Raw genomic sequence first — 22,849 nt, 5'->3', positions numbered from 1 at the left:
GCTTTGCAGAACATCATTAGATATATTCTTCTATTATACGACCCCCTCCCCCTTCCGATTTTAAAATTCAAGTATTTGGTGCATTATAAATTAATGATTTTATTATTTTTATGTTTGTAAATATTGAGTCAGGTTCGACATACCTCAAGAAATTACCTGTTATCATTTTGACAAAATTCCCAGACCCTAATTATCATATGATATCAAACCCTATTTCACTTTCGTTTTCCTGTTTAGGGACCGGTTTCGCATAACACAATGTAATTATCTAATGTGTTGTAATAGTATTAATCTGTTCTTGAAGCGTTAAGGATAAACCGATTTATCAAAATTTATATAAATGATTAGAAAATAATCTGTATCCTAATTATTATAGGCAAATTTATATATTTTAAAAAAAATTGTGCATTTTATTACATTAGAAATTATATACATACTAAGGAATAATTTCCTAATATATTAAATCCTTGCAAATATTATTATTTTTTAAAAAAAAAAATATGATTACATAATATAAATGTGTAACGCATCATCATTATGAAGTTTTGTTTGATATTATAAAAAAAGTCTGGAAAATAATTCCTAAAGAAAATTAATGAAAGATGATTATAAAATATCTGAAGAATATATTATATGCAGGGTTAAGTGGATTAATGATGGGGATTAAGACACCAGATGTCAGAAATAAAATATTTTACGATAACTATCTTACAAATAATATGTGCAAAATCTTTATAAAATAAATGAAAAAGAGAAATAAAATATTTGTAAAAAAAGGAGACGAGCATAGTTAATTTATAGATTAGTCGGGTAAGAATGAACTGCCTCGATAAAGTAAGAAACATTTTCGATAGGTGTTTCTGGATATATACCATGTCCCAGGTTAGCTATGTAACCTTTAGTTCCGAATCGAGAAATCATGTCAGTGGTCAGGTTCTGGAGAGCTTCCTGTGTAATAAAAATAATATAATATACATATATTGAGTATAACATAAGTATTGTCGTCTCAATTCCATTAAATTCATATTTTACTTTATTTTAAACAACTTTATTACACCATACAATTTGCATAATAATAATAAAAAAACAATATTAAGACTAGAAAATCAACGTGAACATTATCTATTTATACTCAAATTGTATTTAAAAAATTTTTTTATCATGAAATATTTATAGAGTATAAGCCTTTAATCACACTCAATTTATATATTTGTACCTTTTTTAGTCACATAAGATGTCATGTTTTTGAAAAAGAACATAATATAACTAAAAAAGTTTAAATAGGCTTTCATTATGCGATATCTAAATTTAAAATTCTAATCGCTCACAAAAGTATAAAAAATATTCTTCCTTTTTTTAATCTAGTTCTATCCTATTTTAAGATATATTTTTCTTGTTTCTTATTTTCATTTTTGTATTCTTGCATAGAAAAAAAATATTACATTTATTACAATTTCATTTTATATAAATATCTTTTAAAAAAAATAAAATTACTTTGGAGCTAAATAATGCGCTGGGATCCAAATTGCCTTGAAGAACTATATTGGGCCCTAATATTTTCCTGTGCAAATTATAAATTGTCAGAGTTTATAATGTTGCTAGTTTTTTTTAAGAAACAAGGGAGGGGGGTATTAAAATTAGATATGCAAACTTTTTCTTCATACTTTATCAATTAATGACAAATATGTTTTTTGAATAAATTATTTTACTTGGCTTCCTCTGGATCTAAAGTCCAATCCAAGCTTATAACGTCGTATCCTAGAGAATTTAAAAGTGATAAAGAATGTTGAACTCCTTTGGCGAATAGAATCTGACATATAATTTTTTTTAAATATAATTATGGAAAAATTTAATTTTAGTTTTAAAGATGGTAATGAAACAACAATAATGTAAGAGAACGAAAAAATGAAAATCTATAATCTTCAAATAATATTTTAATTCCATAATAATATTGTGTAATACCTAATTTAAATTTTAGTTGCAAAATATATGTCCAGACGTGTCTGGGTTAAATCAAATAACGAAAATATCATAAAAAAGTTATTTGATGGTAGAAAACTCCTTCCCTTTGGTCCCCGGGCCGAAGTTATGATTTGAAAAAAAATATATATAAGCATATATTTTTAAAGTTAAATGAAATAAAAATTTCTAATATTTGTCCAAATCCCAGAGATTATTCTAATTAATGATTTAAAAGAGATAGAACATTATAATATTTGGCAAATTAGTCCATATAAAGTAGAATAATAATATTGAATGAAAATTACAATAGATAATAAAAAAAAGTCTTGTTATTTTTTCCCCCCATAACAATATAAATCAGAGACCTGCAGAGGCACTATTTGCACGGCCCGGCCCGGTTTTAAAATTTTTAGGCCCGGCCCGGATATTTTTTAAAAAAAATTTTTTACGGCACGGCCCGGTCTGGATTTAAAAATTTAAGGCCCGGCCTGGATATTTTTTAAAAAAAATTTTTACGGCCCGGATATAAGTATATTCCATATTTTATTCAGATATTTAATTACAAATTGATACTATAAAAAATTTGTGCAAATAATATTTTTGAATATAAAAGATTGTATTTGTGATATTTTAATTTTTATTTAAAAAATACATGTAAAAGCTAATATTTTGAGAATATTATATTGAATTTATAAAAATTATATAACTGTTATTTATAAAAATGGATATTTTGAGCATATACTATATTTTATATTGCATTTATAAAAATAAAACTAATATTCATAAAAATGGTAATAATATTTTGAGCATATACTATATTTTATATTGCATTTAAAAAAAATAAAACTAATATTTAATTTATAAAAATATGGAAAATATTTTACTATTTAATTTATAAAATAAAAATAAATCGCTATTTAAAAAAATACATGTATAATAAATAGTATTTTGAAAATATAATCTAATTGCACAATATTAAATTAATATAATTTATTTTATAATATAAATTTTTAACAAAAGAAGATAATTGTATTATATAATATATTGTAAAAAAAAATAATAAAAAATGTTGGATTAAAAACTTTCATGACTCAAGGTAAAATAAATGCAATAAATATTTGACAGTTTGCAAAGTAAAAAACCAGCATGATTGACGAAACCCTATACTCAAGAAAGATATTAAAAATTCACAAATTATCATGAAGAAAGAGAAGCATATCTACCTTTTCAGGTTGAAGATTCTTCTTCTTTCTTCAAGAATTCTTCCAGTAGTGGACAAATTCCGCTCACAGCTTGCACTTGAAGCAGGAATAGCCAATACCCGTTTTGCCAATTTTGCCAAAATTGGAAATTCGCTTTGATGAGAAGCCCACCACTCTAACAAATTATCCACCTTATATGTTTCATCTATTTTTTTATATATAATTATAATATTCATCATCGGGTATTGACATACTACCAGAATTACCATCGCCCCATTTGTCATAAAACGATTCAGTTTGTTTAACAACAGTCGTAATTTGACTGGTCGATGGTATTTCATTAACTTCCTGAGCCTCTTGTAATTTAATATAATCTTTTATTTAGTTTTCCGTCATCTTGCGATCTGTCCATGACAACATACGTAATTGCTTGAATTTGGGACAGAGAAAAGGAGAAATAAAATGATACTTGTGTAAAACAAATTTTTCAATTAAAAATGCCTTATATTAAGTAAAATCAATTTTATTTCTCCTTTTTCGCTTTGAAAGGTATTACAAACTTCAAGAAGTTCATAATACCAAATTACCACTTTAAATAGAGTTCAAGAGTCCGACTGTAACTCAACAATAGCTCTGTTAAAATTCTCAAGAATGTTGACTAGATCCTGAAGGATCGGAAAGTCTATAATATAATACTTTTCCGATCCCCCATGTTCTAGAAGAACTTTTATAATTTCTTCATTTTGAGAATAAACAGAATTGAGCATATTGTATAGAGTCCAGCGGACTTCTATATCTTGATAAAGGGCTTTTAAATGCTGGCATTTATTACTTTGTTTTAAATTGGCCCACTAATATTTTAGTATTATCTATTGTTGATTTTATTAATGGGGCATTACTTTCCAAATATTTGAAGTTAAATGAATTTCTTAAAATTGTATTTAATATATGACAAGAACAATTTAATCGTTCATTTAACTCCAATGCTTTTATAATATTTTTACCTTGGTCTGTAACAAATATTATATTAATAAAATCGTTAGTGTTAAAACTAAAATTATGAAATTTTTTAATAGTTCATCCTTAACTACTTGGCTAGTCTTAGACACTTCTTTAAATTTAGCGTTAAATAGGTTTATCTTCACTAACTTCCAGTCATCTGATATATAGTGCATGTTAACTGTTATAAACGAGTTCTTTTTATGGTCATCTCACCATATATCAGTGGAAGCAGCCATAAATCGATTCTTGATTACTGGGGCAATAGTATCAACCAAAATGCTTCTTATTTTATTACATTTTTCTTTAAGGTGGCGTGAAAGAGTGGTGGGATGTGAAATCAATGAGTTGATATCTATTTTACCATACGTTGCCCCAACATCGACTAGAGCCTGGCTGAATTCAAGAAACCCATTCCCAGCTATCATTTCGAAAGGTCTAATATCTTTTGCGCAAAGTGTTAAGGAATGATCTATAAATTTTTCTTTTAAATATTTCATATTACATTTATAGGTGGGTTTTTCAGGTGTAAATTTTTTTTTATTAATTTTCTTGGATTTACCATCACATTTATGTCTTTTTAAATGTGATGTACCATGGTTATAATTATACTATAATAAATTTGAACAATTTATGCATTGCACATAGCCAATATTTTTTTTATTTTCATCTATGATGATGTTAAATTTAGCCCATATTTCAGATTTTAAAGTATTATTTGTATTTTTAAAAGAATAAATATTATTTTTAATTTTGTTAATTATATCATTAGTATTTTGTGCCATGATATTCCTTTTATTGATTGTTTTGGTAAATATTCTAAAAATTTAGATATGAATTATAAGATTTATATTTATTATTAATTTTTACTTTAGCTTCTAAAATGCTCAAATAAATCTTTAGATTCTTGAATGCCTAATGAGAAATCTTTAGGTTCTTTAATGTTCAATCTAAAAATAAATATATAAAATTATAAGATTTACATTTATTATTAATTTTTACTTTAGCTTCTAAAATACTCAAATAAATCTTTAGATTCTTGAATGCTTAATGAGAAATCTTTAGGTTCTTTAATGTTCAATCTAAAAATAAATATATAATATTATAAGATTTATATTTATTATTAATTTTTACTTTAGCTTCTAAAATGCTCAAATAAATCTTTAGATTCTTGAATGCTTAATGAGAAATCTTTATGTTCTTTAATGTTCAATCTAAAAATAAATAAATAAAATTATAAGATTTACATTTATTATTAATTTTTTTTTACTTTAGCTTCTAAAATGCTCAAATAAATCTTTAGATTCTTGAATGCTTAATGAGAAATCTTTAGGTTCTTTAATGTTCAATCTAAAAATAAATATATAAAATTATAAGATTTATATTTATTATTAATTTTTACTTTAGCTTCTTGAATGCTCAAATAAATCTTTAGCTTCTTTTATTTTCTAAAATAAAATAAAAATTATAGTGTAAAATATATTAATATGAACCTGTATTTATTTTTTAAAATGGAGTTTTCCGGTATCTTTCAGGAAATTATTAATTAGATCGATCTGTGGGTGTTAGGTAGTGTTACCCATCACCCAATATTATATTAATCATAACTATAATATAATATAATCTTATAACCAATAACTCATAATGTGAAATTTTTTATAAAAAATATTAAGGCTCGGCCCGGGTTTAACAATCTTAGACCCGGCCCGGATATATTTTAAAAAAGATTTTAGGCCCAGCCCGGGTATTTAAAAAATTTAAAATACGGCCCGGGCCAGGCTTAGGAGCTGGGCTTGCAGTTCTCTGAAATAATCTGATTATGGCCGGAAAAATATTCCAATATGTCCTTTGTTGCTGAGTACACATCTTACTTTCGCTAAATAATTTATATTCTGAGACCTGCAAGGCCGGCCCTAAGCCAGGCCCGGGCCGTATTTTAAATTTTTTAAATATACTTGGGCAGACCCTAAAAAAAATTTTTTTAAACATATCCGGGCTGGGCCTAAAATTTTTTTTTAAATATATCCGGGCCGGGCCTAAAATTGTTAAAGCCGGGCCGGGCCTTAATATTTTTTATAAAATATTTTACGTTATGAGTTATTGGTTATAAGATTATATTATATTATAGTTATGATTAATATAATATTGGGTGATGGTTAACACTACCTAACTCCCACAGATCGATCTATTTATTAATATTCTGAAAGATACCGGAAAACTCCATTTTAAAAAATAAATACAGGTTCATATTAATATATTTTACACTATAATTTTTATTTTATTTTAGAAAATAAAAGAAGCTAAGATTTATTTGAGCATTCAAGAAGCTAAAGTAAAAATTAATAATAAATATAAATCTTATAATTTTATATATTTATTTTTAGATTGAACATTAAAGAACCTAAAGATTTCTCATTAAGCATTCTAGAATCTAAAGATTTATTTGAGCATTTTAGAAGCTAAAGTAAAAAAAAAATTAATAATAAATGTAAATCTTATAATTTTATTTATTTATTTTTAGATTGAACATTAAAGAACCTAAAGATTTCTCATTAAGCATTCAAGAATCTAAAGATTTATTTGAGCATTTTAGAAGCTAAAGTAAAAATTAATAATAAATATAAATCTTATAATATTATATATTTATTTTTAGATTGAACATTAAAGAACCTAAAGATTTCTCAATAAGCATTCAAGAATCTAAAGATTTATTTGAGCATTTTAGAAGCTAAAGTAAAAATTAATAATAAATGTAAATCTTATAATTTTATATATTTATTTTTAGATTGAACATTAAAGAACCTAAAGATTCCTCATTAGGCATTCAAGAATCTAAAGATTTATTTGAGCATTTTAGAAGCTAAAGTAAAAATTAATAATAAATATAAATCTTATAATTCATATCTAAATTTTTAGAATATTTACCAAAACAATCAATAAAAGGAATATCATGGCACAAAATACTAATGATATAATTAACAAAATTAAAAATAATATTTATTCTTTTAAAAATACAAATAATACTTTAAAATCTGAAATATGGGCTAAATTTAACATCATCATAGATGAAAATAAAAAAAATATTGGCTATGTGCAATGCATAAATTGTTCAAATTTATTATAGTATAATTATAACCATGGTACATCACATTTAAAAAGACATAAATGTGATGGTAAATCCAAGAAAATTAATAAAAAAAAATTTACACCTGAAAAACCCACCTATAAATGTAATATGAAATATTTAAAAGAAAAATTTATAGATCATTCCTTAACACTTTGCGCAAAAGATATTAGACCTTTCGAAATGATAGCTGGGAATGGGTTTCTTGAATTCAGCCAGGCTCTAGTCGATGTTGGGGCAACGTATGGTAAAATAGATATCAACTCATTGATTTCACATCCCACCACTCTTTCACGCCACCTTAAAGAAAAATGTAATAAAATAAGAAGCATTTTGGTTGATACTATTGCCCCAGTAATCAAGAATCGATTTATGGCTGCTTCCACTGATATATGGTGAGATGACCATAAAAAGAACTCGTTTATAACAGTTAACATGCACTATATATCAGATGACTGGAAGTTAGTGAAGATAAACCTATTTAACGCTAAATTTAAAGAAGTGTCTAAGACTAGCCAAGTAGTTAAGGATGAACTATTAAAAAATTTCATAATTTTAGTTTTAACACTAACGATTTTATTTATATAATATTTGTTACAGACCAAGGTAAAAATATATTTAAATGAATGATTAAATTGTTCTTGTCATATATTAAATACAATTTTAAGAAATTCATTTAACTTCAAATATTTGGAAAGTAATGCCCCATTAATAAAATCAACAATATATAATACTAAAATATTAGTGGGCCATTTAAAACAAAGTAATAAATGCCAGCATTTAAAAGCCCTTTATCAAGATATAGAAGTCCGCTGGAACTCTATACAATATGCTCAATTCTGTTTATTCTCAAAATGAAGAAATTATAAAAGTTCTTCTAGAACATGGGGGATCGGAAAAGTATTATATTATAGACTTTCCGATCCTTCAGGATCTAGTCAACAATCTTGAGAATTTTAACAGAGCTATTGTTGAGTTACAGTCGGACTCTTGAACTCTATTTAAAGTGGTAATTTGGTATTATGAACTTCTTGAAGTTTGTAATACCTTTCAAAGCGAAAAAGGATAAATAAAATTGATTTTACTTAATATAAGGCATTTTTAATTGAAAAATTTGTTTTACACAAGTATCATTTTATTTCTCCTTTTCTCTGTCCCAAATTCAAGCAATTACGTGTGTTGTCATGGACAGATCGCAAGATGACGGAAAACTAAATAAAAGATTATATTAAATTACAAGAGGCTCAGGAAGTTAATGAAATACCATCGACCAGTCAAATTGCGACTGTTGTTAAACAAACTGAATCGTTTTATGACAAATGGGGCGATGGTAATTCTGGTAGTATGTCAATACCCGATGATGAATATTATAATTATATATATAAAAAAATAGATGAAACATTTAAGGTGGATAATTTGTTAGAGTGGTGGGCTTCTCATCAAAGCGAATTTCAAATTTTGGCAAAATTGGCAAAACGGGTATTGGCTATTCCTGCTTCAAGTGCAAGCTGTAAGCGGAATTTTTTCACTACTGGAAGAATTCTTGAAGAAAGAAGAAGTAATCTTCAACCGTAGATATGCTTCTCTTTCTTCATGATAATTTGTGAATTTTTAATATCTTTCTTGAGTATAGGGTTTCGTCAATCATGCTGGTTTTTTACTTTGCAAACTGTCAAATATTTATTGCATTTATTTTACCTTGAGTCATGAAAGTTTTTAATCCAACAATTTTTATTATTTTTTTTTACAATATATTATATAATACAATTATCTTCTTTTGTTAAAAATTTATATTATAAAATAAATTATATTAATTTAATATTGTGCAATTAGATTATATTTTCAAAATACTATTTATTACAGAGACCTGCAGAGGTACCATTTGCACGGCCCGGCCCGGCCCGGTTTTAAAATTTTTAAGCCCGGCCCGGCCCGGATATTTTTTAAAAAAATTTTTTATGGCCCGGCCTGGCCCGGATTAAAAAATTTAAGGCCCGGCCCGGCCCTGATATTTTTTTAAAAAATTTTTTACGGCCCGGCCCGGCCTGGATTTTAAAATTTAAGGCCCGGATATAAGTATATTTCATATTTTATTCAGATATTTAATTACAAATTGATACTATAAAAAATTTGTGCAAATAATATTTTTGAATATAAAAGATTCTATTTGTGATTTTTAATTTTTATTTAAAAAATACATGTAAAAAGCTAATATTTTGAGAATATTATATTAAATTTATAAAAATTATAAAACTGTTATTTATAAAAATGGATATTTTGAGCATATACTATATTTTATATTGCATTTAAAATAAAACTAATATTCATAAAAATGGTAATAATATTTTGAGCATATACTATATTTTATATTGCATTTAAAAATAATAAAACTAATATATAATTTATAAAAATGGAAAATATTTTGACAATATAATATATTGTATTTAATTTACTATTTAATTTATAAAGTAAAAATAAATCGCTATTTAAAAAAATGCATGTATAATAAATAGTATTTTGAAAATATAATCAAATTGCACAAATTAATATAATTTATTTAATAATATAAATTTTTAACAAAAGAAGATAATTGTATTATATAATATATTGTAAAAAAAATAATAAAAAACTTTCATGACTCAAGGTAAAATATAATAAATGCAATAAAAATTTGACAGTTTGCAAAGTAAAAAACCAGCATGATTGACGAAACCCTATACTCAAGAAAGATATTAAAAATTCACAAATTATCATGAAGAAAGAGAAGCATATCTACCTTTTCAGGTTGAAGATTACTTCTTCTTTCTTCAAGAATTCTTCCAGTAGTGGAAAAATTCCGCTCACAGCTTGCACTTGAAGCAGGAATAGCCAATACCCGTTTTGCCAATTTTGCAAAAATTGGGAATTCGCTTTGATGAGAAGCCCACCACTCTAACAAATTATCCACCTTAAATATTTCATCTGTTTTTTTGTTTATATAATTATAATATTCATCATCGGGTATTGAGATATTACCAGAATTACCATCGCCCCATTTGTCATAAAACGACTCAGTTTGTTTAACAACAGTCGTAATTTGACTGGTCGATGGTATTTCATTTACTTCCTGAGCCTCTTGTGATTTAATATAATCTTTTATATAGTTTTCCGCCATCTTGCGATCTGTCCCTGACAACATACTTAATTGTTTGAATTTGGGACAGAGAAAAAGAGAAATAAAATGATACTTGTGTAAAACAAATTTTTCAATTAAAAAATGCTTTATATTAAGTAATATCAATTTTATTTCTCTTTTTTCGCTTTGAAAGGTATTACAAACTTCAAGAAGTTCATAATACCATATTACCACTTTAAAAAGAGTACAAGAGTCCGACTGTAACTCAACAATAGCTCTGTTAAAATTCTCAAGAATGTTGACTAGATCCTGAAGGATCGGAAAGTCTATAATATAATACTTTTCCGATCCCCCATGTTCTAGAAGAACTTTTTTAATTTCTTCATTTTGAGAATAAACAGAATTGAGCATATTGTACTTAGAGTTCCAGCGGACTTCTATATCTTGATAAAGGGCTTTTAAATGCTGGCATTTATTACTTTGTTTTAAATGCCCCACTAATATTTTAGTATTATCTATTGTTGATTTTATTAATGGGGCATTACTTTCCAAATATTTGGAGTTAAATGAATTTCTTAAAATTGTATTTAATAAATGACTAGAACAATTTAATCGTTCATTTAACTCCAATGCTTTTATAATATTTTTACCTTGGTCTGTAACAAAAATTATATTAATAAAATCGTTATTGTTAAAACTAAAATTATGAAAATTTTTTAATAGTTCATCCTTAACTACTTGGCTAGTCTTAGACACTTCTTTAAATTTAGCGGTAAATAGGTTTCTCTTCACTAACTTCCAGTCATCTGATATATAGTGCATGTTAACTGTTATAAACGAGTTCTTTTTATGGTCATCGCACCATATATCAGTGGAAGCAGCCATAAATCGATTCTTGATTACTGGGGCAATAGTATCAACCAAAATGCTTCTTATTTTATTACATTTTTCTTTAAGGTGGCGTGATAGAGTGGTGGGATGTGAAATTAATGAGTTGATATCTATTTTACCATATGTTGCCCCAACATCGACTAGAGCCTGGCTGAATTCAAGAAACCCATTCCCAGCTATCATTTCGAAAGGTCTAATATCTTTTGCGCAAAGTGTTAAGGAATGATCTATAAATTTTTGTTTTAAATATTTCATATTACATTTATAAGTGGGTTTTTCAGGTGTAAAAAAAAAATTATTAATTTTCATAGATTTACCATCACATTTATGTCTTTTTAAATGTGATGTACCATGGTTATAATTATAAGATAATAAATTTGAACAATTTATGCATTGCACATAGCCAATATTTTTTTTATTATTATTATCTATTATTATTTTAAATTTAGACCAAATTTCAGATTTTAAAGTATTATTAGTATTTTTAAAAGAATAAATATTATTTTTAATTTTGTCAATTATATCTTTAGTGTTTTGTGCCATGATATTCCTTTTATTGATTGTTTTGGAAATATTCTAAAAATTTAGATATGAATTATAAGATTTATATTTAATATTAATTTTTACTTTAGCTTCTTGAATGCTTAAAATTGATTGATTTTGTATCACTAATTCTAATGATAATAAATATTAATTAATTATTTATATCTTACATTGATTATAAATATCTAATATCAATATTTATTAAATAATGTAGATTGAAATTATTATATTTATTTATTATAATAAATTTAAACTGAATATTATAGTTATAAGAAAAAGTATGTTATTAAAATTTTATATTATTTACAAAAAGATTCAATCTAATTTGAAATAGATTTTATAAACTAATATATGAAGCTAAAAAATATCAATGTACATTTTTATTTAAAGAGAATAATTCAAAAGAATTTTTTATTACTTAAATCTGTTTATGGGATATATCCACTTCTAAACTATTCTTCTAACACAACTGTTCTAAGTCTAACTTTTCTAACAAAATTTGATAATGATTAGTGGAGCACTGCAATTCTAGATAATAACATATATTAAGTAATTTAAAATATATTTATAATAATTATACATACTGTTCTAAGTCTAACTTCTAAGTTTTCTAACACAATTTGGGAGCACTGAAATTTTAGATATTAAAATATATTAAGTAATTTAAAATGGAGTTTTCCGGTATCTTTCAGGAAATTAATAATTAGATCGATCTGTGGGTGTTAGGTAGTGTTAACCATCACCCAATATTATATTAATCATAACTATAATATAATATAATCTTATAACCAATAACTCATAATGTAAAATTTTTTATAAAAAATATTAAGGCCCGGCCCGGCCCGGGTTTAAAAATCTTAGGCACGGCCCGGCCCGGCCCGGATATATTTAAAAAAAATTTTTTAGGCCCGGCCTGGATAAAATTTTTAGGTCCGGCCCGGCCCGGCCCGGTATATTTAAAAAATTTAAAATACGTCCGGGCCGGGCTTAGGGCCGGGCTTGCAGGTCTCTGATTTATTATACATGAATTTTTTTAAATAGCGATTTATTTTTATTTTATAAATTAAATAGTAAATACAATATATTATATTCTCAAAATATTTTCCATTTTTTTATAAATTAAATATTAGTTTTATTTTTTTTAAATGCAATATAAAATATAGTATATGCTCAAAATATTATTACCATTTTTATGAATATTAGTTTTATTTTTATAAATGCAATATAAAATATAGTATATTCTCAAAATATTCATTTTTATAAATAACAGTTTTATAATTTTTATAAATTCAATATAATATTCTCAAAAATTAGCTTTTACATGTATTTTTTAAATAAAAATTAAAATATCACAAATACAATCTTTTATATTCAAAAATATTATTTGCACAAATTTTTTATAGTATCAATTTGTAATTAAATATCTGAATAAAATATGGAATATACTTATATCCGGGCCGTAAAAATTTTTTTTTAAAAATATCCGGGCCGGGCCTTGAATTTTTAAATCCGGGCCGGGCCGGGCAGTAAAAATTTTTTTAAAAAATATCCGGGCCGGGCTTAAAAATTTTAAAACCGGGCCAGGCCGGGCCATGCAAATGGTGCCTCTGCAGGTCTCTGGATTATTTTAAATTTAAAAATGGCGCTTAATAAATTGTTGCGTTATTTTAATCTTTAGGGCTACGTTTTTGCAGGTTTTTTTTAAATTTAATTTGCGTAAAAAAATGGGAATATTTGCTAAAAGACACTAATATTTTTTTTTTTTAAATTCGAAATAAAATGCGCGATTATGCGCCATTATTATAGCTAAGATATAGATTTAAGTCATTTATAGGGTGCATTTTTTAAAAATTCGAATTATATTTCAGTGTTTGTGTAACCCTGCACTCACAGTTAGCGCGAATTCACTGAGAAGTACACAAAAATACAGCATATTTTGTATACTTCGTCGCAAATTCGCGCTAGCTGTGAATGAGGGGTCACTAGTCAGTCGGAAGTGGCGTTCTGATACAACAAATTAATTTTTGCGTCTTCTAATTTAAACATAAAACGTCATTTTTTTAAAAAAAACGGTGACTTTTTAAAAAAATCAGTGACTTCTTTAAAAAAAACATAATTACTTTTCCTTTGCCAAATATAGATATGAAAAAAACACGTTGGTTTTGGAGGAAAAAAACGGTATGTGAACTAAAAAAAACAATCTATAAATGAGATAATCTCTTTTTTTCCTAATTAATTAAGGTGAATTTAAGAATTTCTAAATTCCAAATATTTTAAAATAAATACGTTAAAACTTTTCATAAAAATGTCAAGTCGTTATTATTTAATAAAGACGGATTCTTTAAGTTTTAAATTCCTATTTTTTTTATAGAATGTTTCATATCTTGTGAAACAAAGACAATATTAAAAAAAAATCAAATAGATGAAATAGTAATAGATTATAATTAGAAAACTAAAGGAGGAGTGGTCTCTTTGTCAAAGGAGGACTTGACGACGTTGGCTATAGCTTTGAGGTAAGGGATGCTAAATCTTTGGAATAATTGTTTGTTCATGCATTCTGCGTGCGACTCAAAAATTTGAAGAATCTTTGAAAATATATTATTGAAAATAAAATAATTTTAAAATTTTACTTGCTTTTTATATATATATCTTTGCGGCAATGTATTTTTTCCGGCAACGTGTTATTTTTTAAACTTTAAATAATTTTTCGAGCGTGTTTTTTTTTAAATTTCACAAATGTATAAATATTATGACCTTGGAACAAAAACCATCAATTGATGGTTTTTATAAATTAATAAATATATTAAAAATACCGAAATACATTGATGTTTGTTTGAGGAGAGTAATTCTCTCTATTTTTTATGATTCGCCAAAATACTTATTAGATGGTCTAAAAGCAGAGTAGAAATGGGTAGAATATTTTCGTAATAACGATAAATCCCCATGCTTGAAAAAAATATGCGAGTATGTCTTCTCCTTACCTTATTCTAATGCCTCATCCGAGCGCATTTTTAGTCTGATGAGGAGCCTGGAAAAAGAAGAGAAATCGGATTGCTTTAACAACATTAGATGCCGAGCGAATGGTTAAATAAATATATAATATGTCATGCCCAGTAATTTTATATATATCTCAATAACAATGGTAAACATTTAATTCTATTATTTAAATTTCAAATAAAATATAATTAAGTTTAGCAATGGCGTCATAAAATTTATTATCAATTTTTAACTGTAAAGATGAACACATCTGCAGCATAATTTTGTTGAATCTTTGTTAAGATTCTTCTGATTGCAACTATACATTAACAGCATGTAGTAGATTTCCTACATGTGAAATCATTCATAAATATACCTCTGCCATTCATTATTGAAAAAATTTTTCAAAATGTTCGGACCAATTTTATAATATTTATTTAAGAAATATTTTTTAAAGGTTTATAAAATTTTTAAATTCTATCGATGGCGGGTATTAGGAACATATCGCAACCAACGTTGTGCTGACTCAATTCTGTAAATACACTCTGTTTTACCAAATTCACTGAGGCATTACCAGATCAGAAACTGACATGCAATTTATTGATAATCTCGAATCTGCTGGTTAGCTATGTCTTTAGATTTTTCACTATTTGAGGAGAAAAAATTTAATAGTTTTATTGAAACGACCTTAATTTTGTTGAAATAGCATATTTCCCTTATTAAATACATCTGTTAGAATTGCATATGTATGCCCATCTTTCAAAACTTCAAGAATTGACCTTCTGGATTTAGATCCTAAAACATTGATAGCCTTGCTCATTTTTGTTCCACAAGTATAGTTTTCATTTATATTACGTTAAATATTATGGGACTACCAACTTTGTGATGATAAGTATCTATTTGAATGTTGTACTACAAGATAAGTGATTACAATTGCCGCAACTGTAGTTGCATATATATTTCTTATTTTTGGAGTACCTTATAATGTATTTAAACGTGATAGATACGTGATAATTAAGCGCATATCCCTATAATGTTATACACACACAGATTTCCAATTGCGGTCGTTTTGCGGGACATTCGCATAAAATATATTTTTAATTTAAAATCGTTTTTTTTTATAAAATTTAATCTTGTTTACATTCTTGTATAAAGATCGTTGGTTTTTTTTATAAATTAATAAATATATTTTAATAAATCAAGATGTTATTTTATTTTGAAAAATAGTTACCGACTTTGTATTTATATAAACTAATTATAAAAAATAATAGGCGGATAATTAAGTCAACAAAATCCCGGCTGAAGGCAGGCCCGCAAAAAAATTTTTTTTAGCAATTTTTATATTTCTACAGCAATTTTCGTATTTCTCCCGCATAATACCAAATTTCTCCTGCAATTTGAAAATTTTGACCTGGCAACCCTGATCTTACCTCATGGTCTGGGCTAGTGTTGTTAAACGGCTCGTTTTGAGCCGATTTTTAAAAACGGCTAATTCAATATTTCACCCAGAAAAATATTATGCAAGCCTGAAGATTTTGCCCATAGAAGGGACAAAGGTCTAGATATATATTATCGAAATCTCGACGCTCAAACAATATTTTTCTGGTTAAAATATTGAGTTAGCCGTTTTAAAAAATCGGCTCAAAACGAGCCGTTTAACAACACTAGTCTGGGCTAAAAAAATTTGGTATTAGAGATATTAAAAGATCCGAGTTACAACTTACCGCTTATGACGGAAATTTAATTAAGATCATCGGCATTACACAAGTTAAAGTGACTTATGAAGGTATCTTAAAATATTTACAAGCGATAGTCGTTGAGTCTAGGAAAAATGCCTTGTTGGGACGTACATGGATCAACGTTTCAAAAATATTTTAATTAAATTTATAGAAAATATTGACACAAATTACGAAGATGAAATAAAAAAATTGATTAAAGAGTGTGAATCTAAATTGACTAATGGGCCAATCAACAAAGCAAGTGTCAAGTTACATTTAAAAAGAGATGCTCAACCTAAAATTATACCACCTAGAGGTATTCCATATTCAAAAATTGATCTTGTGAGCTACGAACTTAAAAAATGGATACATGATAAAATTATTGAGCCGGTGAATGATGTTCGATGGGCAAGTCCTATTACCGCCGTCTACAAAGATGATGGGAGCATTAGGCTTTGCGCTGATTTTAGGGACACCGTAAACCAAGCTCTAGAAGATTTCAGATACCCACTACCACGAATCAATGATCTAATAGATAAACTTTCAGAAAAAAGAAATTTACGAAGTTAAAATGCTTTCTTACAGGTCCTGATTGATAAAAGTTGAGAAATATTTTAACCATATTTACGCACAAGGGATATTACCGATTTACTAGACTTCCTTTTGGGCTAAAGACCTCATCTGCAATCTTCCAACAGACCATGGACCAAATCTTCGGTGACATGAAAGACGTCATATTTTATATTAATGATTTACTTATAACCGGAAAAAACGATAAAGCTCACCTAAATAAGATAAAAAAAAGTGTTTAATAGAATATCATCGTTTGGGCTAGTCCCTAACTTCAACAAAAGTGTGTTCTTTAAAAATAAAGTGAGGTTCCTGGGTCATGATATTGACGCCAAGGGGATTCATGCTAATCATGACAAAATTGAAGCAATAATTAAAATGCCAGAACCAAAATCAGCTGCTGAATTATCAACATTTCTGAGAATGGCTGGCTACTATAGAAATTTTTGAACAATTTTGCAGAAATAGCCGATCCTCTATATAAAATCGTCAACAAATAAAAATGGGCTTGGAACTTAGAACACTCTAGAAGTTTTAATGATCTTAAAAAGTTGATTAGTCTTCCTCCTGCCTTGACATATTTTAACCCTGAATAACCTATAGGAATAGCCACTGACGCATCTAAATATGGTTTAGGAGCTGTATTATTTCATACTGAAAAAGACGGCAAGAAAAACCAATAGCTTTCGCGTCGAGAACCTTATTAAAATCCGAAATGAATATACCAATATTGAGCGTGAGGCTCTCGCTATTATGTTCGCTATAAAGAGGTTCCAGGAATACTTAATCGGCACAAAATTTACAATTATTACTGGCCATAAACCTCTTGTTGATATCTTTACCAAGGGTCTTAAGGATAATAGTACTATGTCCTTAAGACTCCAGAAGTGGAATATAACATTAGGAGGATATGATTTTAATATAAAGTATAAAGCCGGTAAATATAATGTTGTTCCTGATTGTCTCTCGAGATTACACAAGAATGTCATGATGAAGTTGTTGAAAATATCACAATAATAAATGACTTTGGGGATTTACCTATCAATTTTAATCAAATTCGTGATGAAACTTTGAAAGATATTGAATTAAAACAAGTCAGAAATGATATTAAGAACAACAGGCCTATAAAGAATAATATCTATAAAAACATTGAATTGGAATTAAGTATAATTAAGGATTGTCTTTATAAAAGCAACAAAATCATAATTCCGTCTTCTATGAGAAAAAATGTACTACAGCCATTACAAAGGTCACTTGGGAGCAGGAAAAATCAAATCCTTAGCCAAAGATTATATGTGGTGGTCTGGTATAAATAATGACATAGAAATGGAAGTGAAAAGTTGTGACGAATGTAACACATATCACGACAATCCTAAAAAGATACAAAAACCACGGGTTTCGGCAACCAAACCATTTGAAAGGAAACATATAGATTGTGCGCGTCCGTTCTTCACAAGAAATTGGTTGATAATAGTCGATGTCTACAGTAAATTTCCAATTATTATTCCTGTTAAAAATATTACGACCGATATCACTTTAAAAGAAATTTTCAAAACTATTTCGCTATATGGAATACCTCAAACTATAGTTACTGATAACGGCACTAACTTTACAAGTAATGATTTTGAAAAATTTTGCAATGATTATGGTATCAAACATGTGCTCACATCTGCCTATCACCAGCAATCCAATGGCCAGGTAGAACGCATGGTAAGAAGGTTCAAAATACATATGAAAAGGAATATTAAAATTGACCTAGATATCGCACTTGGCTAGTTTTTATTTAGTTACAGAAATACGCGTAATGATACTACAGGAGTTACACCATCTCAGAGAATGTTTAATCGAGATATTAGAATTAAATGGGACTTATTAAAACCGTTGGAGGAGAAGGAGAATAAAATAAACGTTACTTTACCACGAAATAGAACCTTTAACGTAGGAGATTTTGTTTGGTACAAAGTACAAGGTGATGATAAATGGTGCAAAGGCATGATCACACATTGGCGTATGCAGCGGGGTGGGGGCAGGGGGACAAATCCTTCCCAAAGCCAAAAAATGCAGATGCCGGATTATATTTTTCAAAAATATTATTGTTATTAATTTATATTTGTTAATATTTATTCCATATTTAATTACATTTATTTATCACATTCATCTACTAAGTTATTTTACCAATCAATTTCGATTTCAAGTTTTCCTTGGCGTAATTTACCTATTATTTTCAAATTTTAGTGGCGTAATATTTATCTAAATTTCTAGTCAAATAATAATAATCTCTGAAACTTGTCCAACAGGGAGAAAGAAATTGCAAGCTTGTCCAACGAGATCGAGTCTCCGCCATCAAGCAGTAACAACTATTATGGAGTTAGAAGAGCCGATTATTAATGCTATTACTGAAATATCACAATGGCTTGAAAGAAATATTTCCTCAGAAGCAAGAAAATTATTGGATTCAATACTTATTCCAAATTTATTTTCTCATTAGAATGTATTATTTAATTATACAACTATTTTATGTAATACTTTTCAAAAACATAACATTGACTTGATTAAGAAGATGAGAATAGCGGAGAGCATTTTATTAGAACTCAAGGAAATTTGAGCTAATGTTGTTGAAGGATTTCATATTTTATATGTTATTGTTGAGTCAAAAGCAGAGCTATACGTGTTTAATATTTGTCCCCCTCGACTTGCAACAAGTAAGCTCATCGTCAAATATTAATATAAGATCAGTAGAAGAGTATTATAAAACAAATGTCCCCTCTCCCAACCTTTTTCATATGGTGATAGAAAAAAAATATAAATATTTGTTAGATTTTTATCATGAAGATGTTAAAATATCTTATGATGCCTTATTAGCTGAATAACTATGATTAAAAGATTAACTATGGTTGATACAGTTCCAAAAAATGCTATGGATGCTTTTTATTTTAAACACATTTTAGATTATACTCCCAATGTATTAAAATGGTTATATATATATTAGCAGCTTTTTGGTAAACTAATGAGAGAACATTCTCTTTTTTAAGAAGAATAGCAGAGCCTTTTTTAAAAAAATTTTCAGGCCCGGCCCGAATTTTTAAAAAATAAATTATATTTATTTTTGATTTTTATAGCTAATAATGGCGATTTCAAATATTTGGTTTTAAAATATACAGCTCGGCCCGGATATTTTTTCTAAAAAAATTTTCAGGCCCAGCCCGGGTGTTTTTTTAAAAAAAAATTCAAATACGGCCGGGCCTGCAAGTCTATGAATAACATACCTATGAAATACAACATCTGAAAGTAGATTGAATGATTTGGATCTTTTGAATATTCATAGGCATTTAACGCCAAGCAAGGATAGATAATTGAAAAATTAGCTCAAAACATACAAAATACAATTATTCCTAAGAAACTTTTTGTGTATTAATTTATATTTCCAACATTTAAATTTTTTATACTTTATATATTTTAAAAGCTCAAAAAATTCAAATTTCAATTTTGGGTCATTTAAGTGATTCATATCGTGGGTTACATTCACTTTATATTTTATAATTCACATTTATTTTATAGTTTTTCAATGCCGGTTTATATATATAATTTTTTTAATTCACATTGGTTTAAAATTGTGTATTAGAAAAGTTATTAATCCTAATAAATTTATGCTTAGTATTTTTAATTAACAATAATATTTCTTAAAAAAATTTATTATCCCCCCCCCCAGACCAAATTCCTGCGTACGCGCCTGTGATCACACATAAAGAAAGTGACATGATGTTCCAAATTAAGACAGAGAAAGGTATTTTGAGGAGACATTTAGATCAAATAAGAATTAGAAACTGTTTTAACACACTTATTAATTATGACTCTAAGGATTCTTTTAAGGAGGGAATGTGGACAAAAATATAAAAATTACTGATAATAACGATATAACACCTATTTCTAGACCTATGCGAATTAAACAAAAACCTGCTTATTTAAAAGACTACATAAAATATAAAAATAAATTAAATATTAAAACGCATAAAGTAAATTAAATACCAAAACGCCTACACTAAAACGCAAAAATGAAAACGCTAAAATTATTATATAACAATCTTATTGATTTATCATTCTTCACTTATTCTTATATCCAACTTGATGAATTATATTTCTAATTACTAGTAACTTATTGATGATAATAACAATTTTGAAAAATGATAATAATAACAACTGAGTATTACCAAGCAAGCTACATGACAAAATCATTAAATACGATAAGGATATCAAGCTTACGATTAAAACAAACCAAGTGCAAACTCGATTTAAACAAACCAACGTATAAAACACAATAAACGACTTGGACAAGCCAACGATTACGATGACTTATGAAACAACTTGATGACTTAAAACGATAAACCACTTGGACAACAAACTTTCTATGACAGCTTATAAGATTCTATGGGAAGGTTTCTTTTAGAAGAAGTAGAATGTTGAATAATATGAATTGTATTTTTTAACGCGTATTATTCAAAATTATATTTTTATTTTAGTTTTACTTTTTATTTTAGATGTTAACCTTTTTAATATTATATTAATTTTAGTTTGTATAAATGTTATATAAACGATAAGAAAAAGAGAAAATATATAGATTGAAAAATAATATTTTTACATTTCTTCACATAGGAATAAAATTTTGCTAAATATTTAATTTTACCAATAATGGAATTAGAAAACGAAGAAGGATCTTTGGGTAATAAAACTTGAAGATTGCTAGAGACTTGTTTTTTATCTAAAAACCGTACTTTTATTTGCGATAAAAAAGTATCTAAGAATGGAATGAAAATGGATATTTTATAATATTCTTCAGTTGAGCCAATATTTATTTTACATCTCAATATTGCTTAGGTGCTAGACGAGGTTTAATTAGTGTATATCATAAAATTTAGGCTTCGATTCAACGTCGAGATAAATATTATGAAAATATTCATCTACATTCATTCTTATTGTATCTTACCTGTTCATATATATTTTCCGCCAAATCTAAGTTTGGTTTTTGTAAATTACTACAAAGTAGTGAGCTATAGGAAAATAATTTTATTGATGCTACTAGCAGCAATGATAAACTCTAATTGATCAATTGAATTCAATAATGATATCGCTTTCGACGACACATTACTTTTTTTCATGCTCAGCCTTATTTAACTTTTGTATTTTTATTTCTTGTGTTCTACAAAATGGAAGTAAAAATGAAAAATATTTAAAAAATTATAGATATTTATTAAAAATTAAAATATTCTTAAAAATACTTATTAATTCTAACTCACTAATAATTTGAATTTAATAAAATAATTATATATAATATTAAAATAAATTACCGTTAGATTTCAATCTCTTTGACTAAAAATTTTTCCATTTTATTAATATTTTTGAAGAATGTTAATGTAAGGAAAGGAAATTTATTTATAAAAAATAAGTTTTATGTTGGAAAATTCAAATATTTGTAAAATTTTGATGAAGGGGGGGGGGGGGGGGGGGGTTAAATTTTTATTAGCTTAAAATGATATTTATGAAAACAGTCAAATTTGCGATGGGGGGATTCCCCCCCATTGGTAACGCGCCTGCATTTTATTATATATCATGACATTCAAATTTATCTAAAAGAATATTATATAAAGTGAAATTTTATATATATAAATTATCGGTTCCATGTCAATTCAGCGAAACTTTTATCGCGAAACACTTTTTCGCAAAACTTTTATCGCGAATGTCGTTTATCGCGAAT

General features: G+C 26.9%; 1 protein-coding gene across 1 annotated transcript; it reads right to left on the bottom strand.

Annotated features, from left to right (window-relative positions):
• Positions 1-479: 479 nt before the first annotated feature.
• LOC135930662 (uroporphyrinogen decarboxylase-like) lies at positions 480-15,404 on the bottom strand. Its single transcript, XM_065467473.1, has 5 exons — positions 15,387-15,404; positions 14,290-14,421; positions 1,710-1,810; positions 1,495-1,561; positions 480-948 (listed from the first exon to the last, which is right to left on the bottom strand). The coding sequence occupies exons 1-5, from the start codon at positions 15,402-15,404 to the stop codon at positions 796-798; spliced, it is 471 nt and encodes a 156-aa protein (XP_065323545.1). The 3' UTR covers positions 480-795.
• Between the last annotated feature and the right edge of the window lie 7,445 nt (positions 15,405-22,849).

This window comes from Gordionus sp. m RMFG-2023, unplaced genomic scaffold (assembly GCF_954871325.1).
Source record: "Gordionus sp. m RMFG-2023 unplaced genomic scaffold, tfGorSpeb1-WG-v2 contig_228, whole genome shotgun sequence".
Classification (NCBI taxonomy): domain Eukaryota; kingdom Metazoa; phylum Nematomorpha; class Gordioida; order Chordodea; family Parachordodidae; genus Gordionus; species Gordionus sp. m RMFG-2023.
Note: the sequence above shows the minus strand (reverse complement) of the source record. Positions and strands in the feature narration are given on the sequence as shown.

Coding starts and splice junctions, on each gene's coding strand:
- LOC135930662 (XM_065467473.1), bottom strand. Junction 1,811..14,289: donor AAGAGACCACTCCTCCTTTA/GTTTTCTAATTA, acceptor ATTATATGTCAG/ATTCTATTCGCCAAAGGAGT. Junction 949..1,494: donor GCGCATTATTTAGCTCCAAA/GTAATTTTATTT, acceptor TTTATTACACAG/GAAGCTCTCCAGAACCTGAC.